The sequence below is a fragment of the Carassius carassius genome, chromosome 12 (genome assembly GCF_963082965.1).
Source record: "Carassius carassius chromosome 12, fCarCar2.1, whole genome shotgun sequence".
Lineage (NCBI taxonomy): Eukaryota > Metazoa > Chordata > Actinopteri > Cypriniformes > Cyprinidae > Carassius > Carassius carassius.
In genome coordinates, this window is record NC_081766.1 from 14,065,075 (window position 1) to 14,078,214 (window position 13,140).

The 13,140-nt window shown below is 36.2% G+C and overlaps 1 protein-coding gene and 2 long non-coding RNA genes across 4 annotated transcripts in view; 1 reads left to right on the forward strand and 2 right to left on the reverse strand.

The window, feature by feature from the left end:
• LOC132154200 (uncharacterized) overlaps positions 1–13,140 on the reverse strand; it is an 89,977-nt gene that overhangs the window by 24,613 nt on the left and 52,224 nt on the right. The gene's annotated exons all lie outside the window — the stretch shown is intronic.
• Positions 101–13,140, reverse strand: part of LOC132154872 (V-type proton ATPase subunit H) — a 36,129-nt gene continuing 23,089 nt past the window's right edge. For both annotated transcript variants that reach the window (XM_059563589.1, XM_059563588.1), the window contains 3 exons: positions 7,983–8,084; positions 6,607–6,720; positions 101–415 (listed from right to left, as the gene is read on the reverse strand). In XM_059563589.1, the coding sequence (XP_059419572.1) occupies positions 349–415; positions 6,607–6,720; positions 7,983–8,084 (283 nt within the window). In that variant the 3' untranslated portion in view covers positions 101–348. The remainder of the gene's footprint in view (positions 416–6,606; positions 6,721–7,982; positions 8,085–13,140) is intronic.
• LOC132154198 (uncharacterized) lies at positions 8,798–9,273 on the forward strand. The gene is made up of 2 exons (XR_009437106.1): positions 8,798–9,128; positions 9,177–9,273. It is a non-coding gene; the product is annotated as an uncharacterized LOC132154198 (long non-coding RNA).

The window sequence follows — 13,140 nt, forward strand, 5'->3', positions numbered from 1 at the left end:
CACACACACCTGACACCTTACAACTCGACCACAAAAACTGATGTCTCAAAAACATTGGAAATTTCTGTCATGGTAGAGTCTTTATTGGAATACATACTCATTTTTTTACATTGAAGACATAAATAACATTTAATATTACTCTGTGAACTGTTCCGATCACTTAATGTGATTTTATTAAAAGGACACACAACTTTACACAACAACATAGAGCACAATAAAGAAGAAGCAAATCATACATTTAGGGTTCAATACATCAATTCTGCTTTTGTTTAACAAGTTCATTCTATATAGCACAGATTTACATTCACACCAAGAACACAAGATCACACACACAAGTACAGGAGCAGTTCAGCTTCGTGCAGCCACAGCTGGAGTCGACTGCTCGGTGGACTGCAGCTGCTTCCCCAGGTACTCCCTGAAAAAAATAAAATAAAGACCATAGAATGATTATGCAGGTTTATCTTTTTGAACATCTATGCACCTCTTTGTATTTACAGATATTCCTTAAGCCTTTATGGAAGTAAAAAAGCGGGTTTTTGAGCCGCCACTTTAAGCTCAGTTAGAAAAAAAAAGTATGTGTGTGGAAAGAGATGATTACAAAAGACACGCAAGTTTGATCGCAGCATTTTCCAACAGCTCCCACACAGCTGTTTCTCCAATCTTACTACATTCAATTCAACCTGCCTTCCAGAATAATCTTCATGAGATTCAATTCCTTCCTCTTTGATTATTGAAAATGCCATTTTACCAGAGAGAGTTAATTCTGAATGGCACCTGTGGTTTCTCAGCTGTTGGTAAATGCTTTCTGTCATTTAAATCCATTCAAAGTGTCCACCATCTTGATGTCCAGCCAAAGCTGTCAGCGTTTCCTGTCTTTATGTCGAACCTCGTTACAATTTCTCCTTAACTCTGACCTTTTTAAAGTGGCGTGCTTTACTTCAGGCCTCAGGTGCTTCAGATAAGATTGCACAGCTTATGAAGGAGCACACATATGAGAAGCGATACACAATATATGACTCTTATCAAGCATCATTCATGTCAGAATAAACAGTATCCAATAAAGCAATTACCATAGATATATATATATATATATATATATATATATATATATATATATATATATATATATATATATATACATACTGTATCTATATAAAAAAAAGCTCTGGAAGGATGCTTTCTGTTCTAGAATCAATCATCCAAGTTCAGAGACAACTATGTGAGTTCAGGTCTTCTCTTCCTCTGTGGCCAAATTGACTACATTAGTAACACCTGTCATTCATTAATTGTCATTTCTGGCAGCTTGTCAAACATTTACCGGGTTTGACTTCAGCACATCAGCCGATATTTGCATGGAAACAAGCAGATAAGTGGCGCGCTGTTGTACATGATTAGCAAGATGGAAGGAGAGAATCAAAGACAGCTGATTCATTGAGGATCCAGAAAAAGAGATAAAGAGATAAAACAGCATAAAATATGAGGATTAATAACAGCTTGACTGCCAATTTATATATTAATTGAGCTAATATGTTAACAGCTGGCTCGCAAGACAAGATACGCATGGCATTAAGGGTTTGTTATGGAGATTTAAGTAACTGCAGAGCAGGGTTTCCCAAGCAGAACTGCAGGGGATATGTGAGTTGATGAAAACCTAATAAATAATTAAGCCATAAAATGTTAAAATCATATATATATATATAATGAATTAAAATGTAACTGAAATCTCAAAAGGCTGGGATGTAGTCTGATGCACTGCATGTTCATTTACACAAAGGCAGCTCATGTTTTCAGCTTTTTGGTTCCCAGTAAATGCTGCTTCACACGAGCTCTATCTCTGCAGGTCGCTTATAATACATTTGGGAACGCACCATGCATCACTTTATTTTCACATTTTCCTAATTTCCAAAATTTTTGTGGATACGAGTTTTCAGCATTGTATCAGATGTGTAACGAGAAATATTAACAAACCTGTTGTCAGCTAAATACAGAATAGTTTTCCAGCAAAATAAAAGCTAGGGAGTTTCATGTTTGAAAAGGAAGAATTTAAAGGCATATTAATATTCATAAACACATTAATGTGTTTAACTTAAAATCTCAGGGGGTACTTAAAGAATATTTTATGTCAGGGGTTGGGCTGATAAATTTTTTTGTGAATATCAGTGGTAGAAAATATAGCCTGAAATCTGAATTTAGGAACCATATATTCATAAAATGATAGAGCTTTGCTTTAGACAGAAGCTGAGCTAACGGTTTACACAGTACTATAAGGTCTCTCTGTGGAACATGGTACATTGAATATTAATGTCAGATTAGTTGCCCTGCTTTGTGCTAATTGAAGTAAAGCTTCAAGCTAATATAAAGATCAGCAGTAAATGAGATTCATATATTAAATTATGAAAACTTTTATAAAGGTCTTCATTTACAGGTCTTTATAGGCTTCTTATGAATAAAAAAATGTAGACATTTTAGTGCAGTCTAAAATGGGTATGCAGAGAAATGCATTACCTTAAAAATGAATCATAATGAATCATTTCCTACTAAAAAGCACTACGAGTCATACCTGAGGTATAATTTAGTACATTTCCCAGGTTTAAAATAGACTACTCCCATTTTCAGTGTGGTCTCAGAATTTTAGACTGAATGGCATCGAACACAACCCCAGTCCTCCAGAACAAACAGGACAAAGACAACAATCAGACTGAAGCAAAGTCTCCACTGGGCTCAACCACCTGCACTTTGCATTCAATTTTCTGCCAAACTTGCAATCGACCGAAACCACAAGATGTATGTGAGGGTCACGGTGTCAGCGTGATGATTTCAAGAGACTCTTAACTTCTTCACTGACACCTTGAACTGATTCCTTCATTTTTTCAATGTCAAGGTCTTATAACTAAAAGCAAGAAAAGTTAGCAAACCTGACAAAGGAGAGTTTTCATCCTCATTTATCTCGCATATAATGCAAGAGACGACAGATTTATCCTCTAAGTATGGCTTATGAGATGCTGTCTGTGGCCTTATTCATGCAACCTGGTAAATACGACAATGATCCATGGCAACCTTGTGTTTGAAGAGCTGTGGCTGATTTTAACAGCTGGAAATCTCTTAATCTCAGGATTGTATGGATCCAATATTTCCTCATTCTTTTTCTATTTTTAAGAAGAGAGGGGACAACAAAACCATTCTCACTGCTTTAAGACTCCATTGTGTATTGTTTCGCAAATTTATTCGCAAAGGAATAATGAATATGCATTGGACTCAGTGTGCAAGGCTTCTTTGACTCAATTATTTTTAGGTTGAAGAACACGAAAAAAAATACATATGAAAATTTCGGTCTCAGTGTGCAAGGACCTTAAGAGGCTTCAAATTAATGTTCTATTACTCTGTGGAGTGGACTGCTTCTAGAATTATCTAATTCTGAGTTCCTGAGTTTAAGAAATGGTAATGAATTCTCGTGGCACATCACCACTGTCCCATGATGAACAAGAAGGAAAATGATAAAGTCTTTAGAAATAATTATCCAATAAATATCTAAGCATAGATACATAGAAACTTTATTCAGTTTGGAATTAAAGGGCCAGTGCACAATATTAATATTTATGTAAATGTGTCAGCTTAGTTATTACAGCTAATTTTCAAATTTAGTACCTTTTAAGTTTGCACGATTTTGATCATGATTTTAAGGTTACACTAAATGAGTGACAGGTTTTACATATTACATTTTTCTCTCATGCACATTTTGAACCTGTTGGTATACTGACTGTTCAAGTTTTGGACAAGGTGCCTGAGTCCAGCTGGATAAACAATATGTATAGTATATTGAATTGAAATAATAAAGTGTTGAGCAATGAAGTTTTATTACGGTCAAAAGTGACAGTAAAGACATGTACAATGTTACTAAAGATTTGTATTCCAAATATATGTTTTCTGTTCATCATAAAATCCTGGAAAACAGTATCATGGTACCCACAAAACTATTAAGCAGCACAACTTATAACAAAATTTTGAAATAACAATTAATGTTTCTTGTGCAGCAAATCAGCATATAAGACTGATTTCAGAAGGATCATATGACACTGAAGACTGAAGTAATGGCTGCTGGAAATATTGTCATTGGAGAAATTTAATTTGATTTTGAAATATATTCAATATATTCAAAGAGATAACAGGCATTTTAACAGGATTCTATCTATCGGTCTGTTATAAAATAATGTCTTACACTTGGATGTTTAAGCAATTTTTCTTCAAAATTTTCCACATTCACTGTGTGAATTATTTCTATAATAAAGATATGAAGCATATAACACAGCAAAGGTGTAATTATCTTTGACCTTGTTTTGCAGTGAACTCTTGCTTAATCATTTTTTTGTTATTCCGACCAGGACTTCATTCCCGAATAAAATGATGTTTCATAACAGCAAAGCACACCTGAGAGATTTCACGCTAAGCTGCATCAGACAGACCGTGGATGAAGTCCTTAAGTGCATAAAGGCTTGTGCAAAACAAACATTAAAAAAAATTTGATTTCCTCCAGACTGTGGAGACGCTGGCTGAATTTCTGCACAAGCACAGCGGCACACCTCCAGGGGTTCACCCAGATGGTACAGATACAATAAGCTAACAGCGCAAAGTCGACCATCTAGAACTGTGCCAACTTAAACATCTTCTCCTCCGGCTGTTGCCATGACACCAAACAGTCTCAATGGAGTGAAAATAGGAAAAAGTGACAGCCATAGTGTGGTAGCAGCACCACATCTCTCAAGGGGAAAATAAACTACTACGCACATATGATTTTTCCCCCCCCTTTTTTTCCTGTATCCAATTCTTAGTAAAAGAAAAAAAAAAACCTACAAGGAAAAATACCCTTTTAGGATCTTTATACAAAAAAGCATGAAGACAATGTGTTATGCAAAAAATGCCATCAGAACATCATCTCAAAACCATGATAACTGAAGACATCCCTCACCTATAAAAAGAAGAGTACAGCAAGAGGAAATGTCATTCATGGATGCAACTGGATTGTAAAGATGCTGTTAGAGAAGCGGGAGAGATCGGCCATTCTTGAATGGCTCCTCTTGAGAGCACCTTGGAAACCACGTTCACCAAATCTTAACTCAATCATCCAGCTATTACACACCCTGTAATTTCCTCCTCCAATTAAGAATACAAATAAGTGTTGGCCTCCTTTCAGATCTTCATATAATACATGCACTCTCTCTCCAGCGCAACTGGCATTTTTTATAGTCCCTTTTTAACTCTGGGTCCATATCTGAGAGACTTGAACCCAGAAGCAACCATTATATTATTACTGAGAACAATCAAAACTTATTGTTCTGAATGCTTTTTTTTTTTTTTTTGCTTTCTTTTTGGTGGTGACAAGCTAAGTTTGCGTCAAACTGCTTCAAATGTATGCACAATTAATCCTGAAAATTACATGTGAGCCATTTAGCTAATGGCTAATAGTTGCTATGATACACTGAGTCAAAATTAGCAGACAGAACTGTTTCTATGCAAGGAAATGAAAGAACTGTTGAGATGATCATATATATATATATATAAGTAAAATGTATGCATTTAGCAGACACTTTTATCCAAATATATATATATATATATATATATATATACACACACACACACACACAACACGCACACACACTTGATCACATACAAACCCTCTGTCTGGGTTCACAGTATAAATACTAGCATATAAATTCTTCCCTGAGCATCGGCCTCTGTAAATTTGTGGTCGATGATAAAGATGAATTATTCTGAGATACTTTATGGCGTATGTTACTGCATTCTCCCAATGCAGGAGTGATCTATACCACTCAAGCAGCATTTAAAGCAACTTGTAATCTGCTCAATTTGGCACTAAACTTTCAATTTGAAGGCTGATTTAAAGCCACTGTAATGAAACGCTGACACCCAACATTTGCTCTTCATGACACCACTGAATATATGCCAGGACATGTGTCTATTGTGCTTTAAACACGCATGCTGTGTTCTGGGGCCTTTGAGGTTTATCATCCCTGTTGAAATAGTAATCTTAAGCGTCTAAGAATGAATGCAGACACAATAATAAGCCAACAGTTTGGGATGTGTTTGTTCTATCTGAACCTGAGCCAGTGCGTCGCTGGCCTCGATTGAACAGTTTGCCGCTCTGACAAACACATCGAACATGCATGGAGAAGAAAATCATGCTTTTTTCCCACTTATTTTGTGCCCTGGGTTTTAATCAAAGATCAGCTAAGGCTGAAAAGACACAATGGTCCACTGAATAATTCATTATATTATGCAATGCTGAAGTGAGAAAATTACTACTTCGTGGCAAAGAGAGATTAGGAGAAAGCTCAATTCCAGGACCCTATTGAGGGCAATGCTGTGTCAGGCACAAACACTTGGGCTGTTTTGCTTGTGGAATAAAAACAACAACCAGAATTTCTGTGAAGACGTCGAGATGTTAGGTTAAAGAGATATTAGGTTATTTGTGTAAATATACTGTAAATAAATTAATAACAGTAATATATCATAATAACATATAATAAATAGTAATAAATAAATGCTGAACATAAATTTTGGATTCATTAATGCATATGATGTTAAACGTACCAGTTATGCACCATGAGCTTCTGAACAGCCAGCAGGGCATTATAGCGGACAAGCTGGTCTTCATGATGCATGTGGTTCATCACAAGTTGTTTACCACCAAGCTGTTCGATCACTCTAAAGGACAGAGAAGCAGAGAGATGCAGTCGCAGATTATTATGTTCTGCAAGGTGGGTAATAACACAGGGCCTCTATGCCTTTCAATTCTTGTAAAACTTGCCACTATCATACTAGGATGCTAATATACCCTTTTAAGAATGTTGTATGTATCTAAATAAATAAATAAATAAATAAATACATTTAAATGAACAATTACTAAATACCGATTTTATAAAATTTGATATTTGATCAAATCTAATAATTTTTCATTGTTTTTTTTATTCAATTGATTTGATTTATTCAATTGATGAATTCTTTTACAAAAAAATACATTGAAAAAGAACAGCAGTTATTAAAGCATCAACAAATACTGAGCTGCATTTTTATCAGGTTCCATAATCAAACTCTCACTGATGCTTTAGTTTATCTAACACAGTGCTTTCTAAGAACTGCTAAATGGCACTTAAATTTTCCATTTGAAGTCATTTTGAACTTGATCTGAAATGTTCACGATAGAAAAATGTTGCCTTCTGTTCGAAATATTATTGACAAAACCATTATGTTCCGACTTGAGGGCCAAGTGAGGGATCTGTACTATAGATTCAGATAGACAGAATGACAGAATGATAGATAGACAACAGAATGACAGGATGGATGGATGGACAGATAGACAGTTCACTGCTTGGAGATCACAAAAGTAATATCTTAGCACTTATTGCAAATGAGTGCAGTTCTTAAGGACAACTTGCTCATCTGCAGAAGCTAATTTGTTCTAGAGTGGTCCAATCACAGGGTTCAAACCAGGGCTGATGAGACCAACGAGTCCCTACAGATTCAGCATGGTTTCTTTGAACAATGTGGGTGTTTTGAAGAGGAAAGTGAGATTGTTCTGTGTTCTGAGAGGCTAATCTCAGGGGGAGGATGTTCTGGATTAGAGAAGGAATTAGCCACTCATAGCGGAATTGGACATGAGTGGCGGATCACTCTACTTTTAGAGGAAAACTATATATAACGTTCTTAAGTCTAAAACTGATAGGCCGATCATGAATGCAATGTGCTGAAAATATAAACTGAAAGCGCTTGCAATAGCTCAGTCTGGATTACTTAGCATGCTGCTTTCTTTGAAGTGATGTAAGTGTAAATTAACACTGATATCGTCGCATGCATGCAGTTGGTATTTAACTCTAACCTGGGCGATTTTCAGCACTATAATCACAGAGCTACAGAATATGTGGAAAAGAGGGTCATTTATGGATGAAGGATGAAGGACACTCGCTCACCTTTTGCCACGAGGGTAATGTCTCACGTATTCCCCCACATCGTGAGCTGCAACGGCAATAACCTGAGGGTCATCAGACACTTCCAACAGCCTGGTCAGTATCCTGGCAGGAAGCACAAACACACAATCATTTCTGGTCCCTAAAAGCAATCAGTAACACCTCCAGGGCAATACTAAACCCACGCTGAGCAAATATATCCCAGGGTCCTGTACAGATCGAGATGTGATGTCTACCACAGTCCAGAGAAATATTAAAGGTTATGTTAGTTCAGTAAGAAAAAAAATTCCTTGAACAGTATTTTCATCTTGTTTTCCAGTAAAAAGATTTAATCATCAACCAAATACAATGCATTTAATAGAGAAGACAAACGGCTTGTTTTCAGAAAATATTTAGTGGGTCCCAAAAATGTTTGGGCTCAGTAAGATTTGTAAATGTTTTTGAAAGAACTCTTATATGCTTGCTTGGGCTGCATTTATGTAATCTAAAATACAGTAATTCAGTAACAGTAATCATTCTTATATGCTGATTTGGTGCTCAAGCTATATTTCTTATTATTAACAAAGCTGAAAACAGCTTCTTTACACTATTTGTGGAAACATGATATTTTCTGTCAAGTTTCTTTAATGAATAAAAAGTTATATACAGTCATGGCCAACAATATTGGCACCCTTGGTAAATATGATCAAAGAAGGCGATGAAAATTCATCTACGTTGTTAATCCTTTTGGTCTTTTATTTAAAAAATTCACAAAAATGTATACTTTCATTGGATAATAAGAATTTAAAATGGGGGGAAATATCATTATGAAATAAATGTTTTTCTCTAATAAACATTGGCCACAATTAATGGCACCCTTTTAATCAATACTTTTTGAAACCTCCATTTGCCAGTTTAACAGGTCTAAATTTTCTCCTATAATGCCTGAGAACACCTCACAAGAGATCAGAGACCATTCCTTCATCCAGAATCCCTCCAGACCCTTTAGATTCCCAGCTCCACGTTGGTGTTTCTCCTCTTCAGTTCACTCCTCTCATTTTCTATAGGGTTCAGGTCAGAGGACTGGAATGGCTATAACAGAAGCTTGGTTTTGAGCTCAGTGACCCATTTCTGTGTTGTTTTTGAGGTTTGTGTTTGGGTTATTGTACGGTTGGAAGATCCAAACATGGTCCATTATAAGATTTCTAACAGAGTCAGTCACTTACTGATTTTTTATCTGTTGGTATTTGATAGAATCCATGATGCCATGTGTCTAAACAAGATGTCCAGGACCCCCAGCAGAAATATAGGCCCACTACATAAAAAATAGAGCTGTATATTTCATTGTACACATGGGGTACTTTTTTTCTCTGTGTTCACCAAACCCATCTTGAGTGTTTGCTGCTAAACAGCTCCTTTTTTTGTTTCATCTGATCATAGAAGCCCTTCCCATTTAAAGTTCCAGTCATGGCTGATAACTGAATATGCTTTAGTTTGTTTTTGGATGAGCTAGGATAATTTTTCTTGTAACCCTCCCAAACAACATGTGTTGATGTAGGTTCTGTTTGACAATTTTTTTAAAGGTTTTCTGAACCAGAGACTAAACTATTTTCTGCAATTCTCCAGCTGTGACCCTTGGAGAGTCTTTAGCTACTCAAACTCTCCTTCTCACAGCACATTAGGACGATATAGACACATGTCCTCTTCCAGGCAGTTTTGTAAAATTTTCTGTTGGTTGAAAATTCATAATTATTGCCCTGATGGTGGAAATTGGAATTTTCACTGCTCTAGCTCTTTTCTTAAAGCCACTTCACCAATTTGTGAAGCTCAATTTTCTTTTTCTGCACATCAGAAATATATTCTTTGGTTTTTCTCATTGTGATGGATGATTAAGGGAATTTGGGCTTTGTTTTCCCTCCTCTTTATATTTCTGGGAAACAGGTAGCGAGAGCTGGATGATTTCATGGTTATAATCATGCTGGAGTGCTCAAAATTGTGAATATGAATGGGTATATACTTCAGAGATATTTTACTCATAAGAATTTCTAGGGGTGCCAATAATTGTGTCCAACGAGTATTTGAGAAAAACCTTTATTTCATAATGATATTTCCCCCCATTTTGAATTCTTATTATCCAATGAAAGGATACATTTTTGGGAATTTTTTTAAATAAAAGATCAAAATGATTAACAATGCAGATAAATTTTCAAAGCCTTCTTTGATCATATACAGTGGGGAAAATAAGTATTTAGTCAGCCACCAATTGTGCAAGTTCTCCCATTTAAAAAGATGAGAGAGGCCTGTAATTATCATCATAGGTACACTTCAACTATGAGAGACAAAATGTTTAAAAAAAAATCCAGAAAATCACATCGTAGGATTTTTAATTAATTTATTTGCAAATTAAGGTGGAAAATAAGTATTTGGTCAATAACGAAAGTTTATCTCAATACTTTGATATATACCCTTTGTTGGCGATGACAGAGGTCAAACATTTTATTTAAGTCTTCACAAGGTTTTCACACACTGTTGCTGGTATTTTGGCCCATTCCTCCATGCAGATCTCCTCTAGAGCATGATGTTTTTGGGCAACACAGACTTCAACTCCCTCCAAAGATTTTCTATGGGGTTGAGATCTGGAGACTGGCTAGGCCACTCCAGGACCTTGAAATGCATCTTACGAAGCCACTTCTTCGTTACCCAGGCAGTGTGTTTGGGATCATTGTCATGCTGAAAGACCCTGCCATGTTTCATCTTTATGGCCCTTGCTGATGGAAGGAGGTTTCCACTCAAAATCTCATGATACATGGCCCCATTCATTCTTTCCTTTACACGGATCAGTCGTCCAGGTCCCTTTGCAGAAAAACAGCCCCAAAGCATGATGTTTCCACCCTCATGCTTCACAGTAGGTATGGTGTTCTTTGGATGCAACTCAGCATTCTTTCTCCTCCAAACACGACAAGTTGAGTTTTTACCAAAAAGTTATATTTTGGTTTCATCTGACCATATGACATTGTCCCAATCCTCTTCTGGATAATCCAAATGCTCTCTAGCAAACTTCAGACATGTACTGGCTTACGCAGGGGGACACGTCTGGCACTGCAGGATTTGAGTCCCTGGCGGAGTAGTGTGTTACTGATGGTAGCGTTTGTCACTTTGGTCCCAGCTCTCTGCGGGTCATTCACTAGGTCCCCCTGTGTGGTTCTGAGATTTTTGCTCACCGTTCTTGTGGTAATTTTGACCCCACGGGGTGAGATCTTGTGTGGAGCCCCAGATCGAGGGAGATTATCATTGGTCTTGTATGTCTTCCATTTCCTAATAATTGCTCCCACAGTTGATTTTTTCACACCAAGCTGCTTACCTATTGCAGATTCAGTCTTCCCAGCCTGGTGCAGGTCTACAATTTTGTTTCTGGTGTCCTTTGACAGCTCTTTGGTCTCGGCCATAGTGGAGTTTGGAGTGTGACTGTTTGAGGTTGTGGACAGGTGTCTTTTATACTGATAACAAGTGGAGGACAGATGAGCCTCTTAAAGAACTTGTTACAGGTCTGTGAGAGCCAGAAATCTTACTTGTTTGTAGGTGACCAAATACTTATTTTCCACCATAATTTGCAAATAAATTCAATAAAAATCCTACAATGTGATTTTCTGGATTTTTTTTGTCTAAGTGAGAAGTGTACCTATGATGAAAAGTACAGGCCTCTCTCATCTTTTTAAATGGGAGAACTTGCACAATTGGTGGCTGACTAAATACTTATTTTCCCCACTGTATCCCAAGGGTGCCAATATTTTTGGCCACGACTGTACATAAGAAATATAAATCTTTTTTACATTATAAATGTTTCACAGTCACATTTGGTCAATTTAATAACACATCTTAATAGATTCTCAGGTTATTTTTTTCATGAATGTTGAGATATTTTCAACAAACATACTGCTTAAGAAAATTTGGTATTTTGTTGTGAGCAAGAAGCTTGTTTGTTCTGAGAAATATAATTTCAATCTATTTTTGCTCACAAACAATAAGTTTGAGACAGATCTCAATTGCATGAAAGCATGAAATTATAACAATCGTACAGAATGGAGAGAAAGAGAGAGCGTTCAAGCGCTACAAATCACCTGCACACTGAGAGCAAAAAAATGGGAGGGAAAAAAGAGAGACAAACTGAAGTAAAACACAAATTGCTGAGGGCTGAAATGGAGCCTTGTGCTGATTGTGAAGAGGGCGGTGATGAGAGCAATGAGATGAGTAGATTAGGATTTAAACAGGGCTGTCAAAAGGGTCAAGCTTATGCATGATTAAACTAGTGAGAGACAATGAAAATGAGAGTTTTGACCGCTGATACTCGGCTTTGGTTTCAACTTGTGCGACCTTCACCAGAGAAGGAGGAGAGGAACACGCACACAACCACACGATATGATTCAGACAGTAAAAACAACTTGTGTAAAAACAGTACAGAATGTTCAAAACAGTCATTTAACCATTTGCTCAATACTGCAAAAATGATTTCAGTTCCTCTCTGAACACTTGACCCCTGCTAACATCTATTTATTCTAAAAGCAGGGAGAACTGAAAACACTCATTATGACTATTCACACATGTGTATGATATCAATTCACACAGCATGTATGTTTTAAAGCAGTCACATCAGGGTTCACACTCTATTTCAGTGAGCATTTTCCAGGACTTTTCCAGGAAAATGTTAATTTAATAACAGTGGGAATAAAAAACAAAGATCATGCCCTAAAGTAATATATTCCTCTCTCCAGAAGTCTTTAAAACATACAGTTCATGGCCATGACATATATATCAAATCAGCCCTCTAATATGAGCTCTTAATTATACATTACAACAATTATTAGAAAAAATAAATGAATTAAGTTCATTAGTAGTGTTAATAATATTAAAGAAAATAATATTTCAAAATATTGGCATGTATCCGTCAAAGGTTTTTTTTTTATTGCTTTAATAGGGTTGTTACATTGGTAAAATTTCAGTATCAATTTGGTAAAAAGTATAGCCTATTTTTGACAATAAGCTTAATTATTAGTTAACAAGTTACTGAATTAATGTTAACAAAGTTGCTTTCCACTTTTACTACAAATATTCGTCACAAAACTAAATGACATCATTCAAAAAACTGTTCACACTGTCAAAAGTCAGTATTGATGCACCAATCTTG